Source organism: Phyllobates terribilis, unplaced genomic scaffold, assembly GCF_046119375.1.
Source record: "Phyllobates terribilis strain yellow unplaced genomic scaffold, ASM4611937v1 Scaffold_2__4_contigs__length_985480577, whole genome shotgun sequence".
NCBI classification, from domain to species: domain Eukaryota; kingdom Metazoa; phylum Chordata; class Amphibia; order Anura; family Dendrobatidae; genus Phyllobates; species Phyllobates terribilis.
Genome location: NW_027362762.1, coordinates 919,802,622 through 919,807,999, shown reverse-complemented (window position 1 = coordinate 919,807,999; position 5,378 = coordinate 919,802,622). Strand labels below are relative to the sequence as shown.

General features: G+C 45.7%; 1 protein-coding gene across 1 annotated transcript; it reads left to right on the top strand.

Moving 5' to 3' along the window:
• The first annotated feature begins 704 nt into the window (after positions 1-704).
• On the top strand, positions 705-5,158 carry ATP5PF (ATP synthase peripheral stalk subunit F6). The gene is made up of 4 exons (XM_073668270.1): positions 705-835; positions 2,984-3,166; positions 4,066-4,190; positions 5,049-5,158. The coding sequence occupies exons 2-4, from the start codon at positions 2,997-2,999 to the stop codon at positions 5,075-5,077; spliced, it is 324 nt and encodes a 107-aa protein (XP_073524371.1). The 5' UTR covers positions 705-835; positions 2,984-2,996; the 3' UTR covers positions 5,078-5,158.
• The last annotated feature ends 220 nt before the right edge of the window (positions 5,159-5,378 follow it).

Here is a 5,378-nt window from a genome sequence, read left to right as displayed (position 1 = left end):
ACACAGGTGAGGACACACAGAGGACACAGATGAAGACACACAGATGAGGACACACACACAGGATCCGTGTGTTGTTCGGGTCACGTAGCCATTTATGTGAGTGGATGAGTTTGATCAGTGACTCAGATCAAAAACGAACATGTTTGTTTTGCGAATGAGAAAAACTGATAAAGCAATGAGGGCAAAAATGTACACGGATAAAATATGGATGTGAATCGGCTCCAGAGAAAATGTGCAAAAAAAGCCAACGTGTCACTGAGGCCTGGGGCAGAGATCATCAACGTGCGGCTGTCACTGATAACAACTACAACTCCCAGAATGCCTTGAAGGCTCTCAGGTGTCAGGGTCTGCTAGGAGTTGTAGTTGTGTATCAGAGAGCCACCGCTTGGCGTCTCTGGGGATCTGTGGAGCAGGATTTAATTTGCTTTATTTTACTTTTTTTGCAAAACATTTTTCTGCATTTAAAAAAAAAAAATCAGCATTTGTGCAAAAAAAAAAAAACAACTTGTTATTCTGCCCTTAATGGTAATGGCGGAGATGGCGTCACCCAGCTTTCCTCCACTGCTGTAAATAGACAATAACGGGTATTTATAGACTTCTGGGACTTGTAGTGCACACGTCTATAGCAGCAGCACGTACTATGAGATGGTGACTGTGGTGACTGGGCGAGTAGGTGTTTACTGCACAGGCGCAGAACTAAGACATTCTATTGGTCTTCAGCGCGTCGCCGCGAGGGGCGGAGCTTTCTCCGGCGTGTCTTACGTCGACGTCATCAGGGTGCGCGCACGGTGATAGGAGGACAGCAAGGTGACCGCTCCGCTGTGCTCCGGGAGAGGTGAGCCGGTGACCGCTGTCCGGGGGGAATTATCACACGGGACCCCGGAGAGGGGACACTGAGGGCTGGGCCTTGTACTCGGGGCTCCTGACACAGGCCTGGCAGATACACGGCTCATCCTCAGTAGGTCACGCCGCTCATATGGCGAGGCAGCTGTCACTTCTAATTATCCGTGGGTGAGGGGCAGAGGAAGGACGTAAATAAACGTCTTCCTTATGCCAGGCTGGTGTATGTGTCCCCACAGTGCGTCTTCCGTCCCTGCCCCCTCCATACAGGGATCTTCCTGTCTTATATAGTGGAATCGCCCCCTGGGACCCCCGGGAATAGTGTTGTCTTCATTGAATTCTCTGCTGTGCAGTGTGAGGGCTGCACATTGGGGGGCGCTGCTGTGCAGAGACAGTACAGGGGGGCAGCGACACACCGCACTGCAGACCCTTCATTCTTAGGATTGGTGGGGTCCTGGTATCTAACCTGAGTCTTATTGCTGTATGGGATTTGGATGAGCGCTGCCGGTGCTCAGTGCCCTATGGAAGAGCCGCTAAGGCTGTGTGCACACCTTGCGTTATTTGGTACTAAACCTGAATGAAGCATTTCCTAGTATCTGCAAAGTGAATGAGATCACTGAAGTCTCGTGCACATGTTATTTATTTCTGTGCAGATTTAATTCTGCAGGATGTCAATTCTTTCATCACTCTTGCTGCAGATTTCACCCATACTAATGAGTGCGGAAAAATCTGCATAAAAAATGCAAGTAAGGCTGTGTGCCCACGATGCTTTTTTAATGCGTCTTTGCAGCTGCGGAAATGCATTAAAAATGCATGTTAGAAGGCCTGCCATGTCCCCCAATGATAATCCACATGTGCTGTGCACATGCTACGGAAATTTCCGCTGCGGATTATCATTGCGGAAAAAAACGCAGCACTACCAATTATTTTGCGGAAATGCTGCGTTTTCGCCGACATTAACTTGCATTAGAACACTCCAAATCCGCAAGACTGCATCTGTACTTGCGTAATTGGCGCGTTCTAATGTGCGGATGGTACCCATGTCTAGAGGAGAGGAGAATCTCATCCACACCCAGGTACCATTAAAAAATCAGTAAAAAAAAGAATAAAATAAAAAATAAATGCATATTTACCTTCCGGCGGCCCGCAAAGCGCTCCTCCTTGCTTCCCGGCACTTTGCAGTGGATTGAAGGACCTGCGCTGACGTCAGAGTCATGTGACTGGTCACGTGACGCTGACGTCGGCAGGTCTTTCAATCCATCGCTGCCGGCAAGGGAGAACGGAGTGAACGGGACACCGGGGGCCATCGGAGGGTAAGTATACATTTATTTTTTTATTTTTAACCACTCTCTCGGTCACACTATATAAATCCATGCTGTTTGCATGGATTTATATAGTGTGACCTAGTTGTCACAAGCACTTTCCAAGTGATGCTAATCGCTTGGAAAGCGCTTGTCAATCCACATGCGGAAATGTCAGTGGGTAACCGCTCCATTTCCGCATGTCCCTGGCAGGAAAACGCATGTACAATCCGCATGTACAATCCGCATGTACAATCCGCATGTACAATCCGCATGTACAATCCACATGTACAATTCACATGCGTTTTTTTCTGCCAGGGAGATGTAGAAACGCTCAGGAAAAAATCCTGGGCACATAGCCTAAAAAAAGTTCCTATTTTATGCTGCGTTTTTCCTGCCAAGATACAGACACTTCTGCACCAAATATTTAACGTGTACATATCTTTATCCGGCACTGTTTACATCTCGTTATGTGCTGGTATACACTGCGAGTATTCGTGAAGCTGGAGTGCAAAGTATGCCATGATATAGTACAGCATGGAATAAATAAGAGTTCTGCTCTGCCACAATATGTATGCATCCGGTCACCAGGGAGGGCAAAATCGCACGCCCCTCAGCATCTGTCCTGTCAGTGCTAGATGGATGGGAAATCCCTATCAAGAGGGTGGAGGATCCGTCCCACGGGGCCATAACCCGTCCCACAGCTCTATACAGGCATCCGTAGATGATCTGGCTTCCTCTACACCACATAGTCCAGGACGTTGGCTCTACGCTCAGTCGTTGGCGTTGTATGATGAAAACAGATATCGGCCGTTATTTATATTCTAATATCTTCCCTCTAGGTAACGTGACATCATGGTTCTCCAACAGCTTTTCCGCTTCTCCTCTCTTTTCCGCTCCTCCGTTTCTCTCCATTTGAGAAGGAATATCGGTCTGACTGCCATCGCCTTTAACAAGACCAAGGAGTTAGATCCCATCCAGAAACTGTTCGTCGATAAAATCCGGGAATACAGAACAAAGAGCCAGTAAGTAACAGAAGGTCGTGGGGTGCAAGACCCTGTAATAAGGATCATAAGTGTGTGTATATGTATAGCTCTATAGTTTAGAAGAACAAGACTCAGGATATAGAAACTGTGCATACCCAATGTAAGAAAAATATAACAAAAATCTTTATTACAATTTTACAAATGACCATTGACAACAAAAAATAAGATAAAAACATTTAAAAGTAGGTAAGACATTGCACTACACATAACAGACGGGGGGGTATCAAATATGGTATCCCAAGGCAATAAATCGCCTTTAAGCCGCGGTATGTTTGACATCATTTGTCATATCCAACAGTACACAACATTATGTTATCAAACATATCATGTAACCCAAATCATGAGTGACATGACAATCAGAGGTATAAATGATGAACCAAGTCTCCCTGGATGATCAGATCATGAGCATGGATATATTAAGGGAATGAATTGGGATAGTTACCTGCCGGGGGGCTTCAGTGCCGACAGGTAACTATCCCAATTCATTCCCTTAATTAAGAAAAAAAGGTAAACTCTCTAAGGAAATACACAGCTAAAACTGTGGTCAAACGTGATTTTTGCTGCACAACACACCAAGCTTTGTGTGACCGCAGCCTAAGACTGAGGCTTTGATTGACCCTGGTCTGTTCACTGGTTCCCATATTGTATACAGCACTTGTGTCACTTGTCACCTCGCAGCCACGGTCCTCGGCACATGTCCAGCTCGGGGTTTTGAGTTTTTTCCGCACGCCATGATGCTACATAATAAAGAAACCCTTACCTGTAAAGCTTTGCGGTGCAGATATCCACTTCGATTCTCGTTATGTGTAGAAATGAAATATTTAATTTTCTTCTTGAGACTTTATTCCAGCTAAATTGTATCCTTTAAACTCTTGCAGACAATCCGGCGGTGCCGTCGATGCTGGAGCCGAATACCAGAAAGACCTCAATGAAGACGTCAGCAAATTGCAGAGGTTATACGGCGGTGGGAACTTGGAAAAATTTCCTGACTTCAAATTTGAAGGTTAGTATTATTATTTTTCTACCATATTATTTTGCATTGCTTATATAGTATCATCATATTCCGCAGCGCTTTACACACATTACCATTGCTGCCCCTATTGGGGCTTACAGGCTGCATTCCCTATCAGTATGTGTTTGGAGTGTGGGAGGAAACCGGAGAACCTGGAGGAAACCCACACAAACACGGGGAGAACATACAAACTACTTGCAGATCTTGATCTTGGATTTGAACCCAGGATCTCAAGGCTGCAGTGCTAACCACCGTGCTGTTGTATGAGCGTGTATAATGGTATACGCTGTTATTCACAGTGCTCTGCATAGTGTGAATATGCACCAGGCTGACCACCTGTTGCTTCTGTTCAGCATAAAGGGGATCATAATCAACTCAACTATTGATTAGAAGAATATTGGTGCCATTTATTGAGACTAATATCCATTGCACTGGATGCCTCAGGTGCACACATAAGACGCTGCTCATAGAGAACACAGGGATGTCCGGCTGAGCCAGGCGTTACTGTGTACGGAGGAGATGGCTGTCGCTGGCAGCTCTGATGTGTATGGCCAGTTTTAGATGGGACCTTTCTATTATTCTCAAAATGTATCACTGTGGCTCATACTGGTCGGCACATGACTAGACAACCTGGTAGAGGTGTACACCACCTATTGGTTGGTTTACCATGGCGCACTTTTAGTGCACGGTGTTGCACTATTTCTTGCCTGTTCACCATAGGCCATGCGGTGTCAGATGCCCTGTATTCAAGTCTCCTTGTCTCTGGATAATAAGCCCCCACATCCTGAACATTTCCATGTTGTACTCTTATTGCTGTAGTTGATCCTTTTTTTTGTCTTTGTATTTCAGAGCCAAAACTGGAAGATGTGCAGAAGTGATGTGCACCTCAGACCCAAGTATCAACGGAGAGTGTCCCGTCTGTGTTTCTAGTAAATTAATAAACCGCTTTGATGACTTTTTTGGGTCATCTGTTTCTTTCTTTCTGAAGCTCAAATCCATTTATTTCTTCACAAGCAGCACAGAAGGCAGAAAGGAGCCGCTTTGCGATATCTGCCACCTTTAGGCTATGTGCCCACGATGCAGAAATGCTTAGGATTTTTTCCTGAGCTTATCTGCATCTCCCTGGCAGAAAAAAACGCATGCGGATTGTACATGTGTTTTTCCTGCCAGGGACATGCG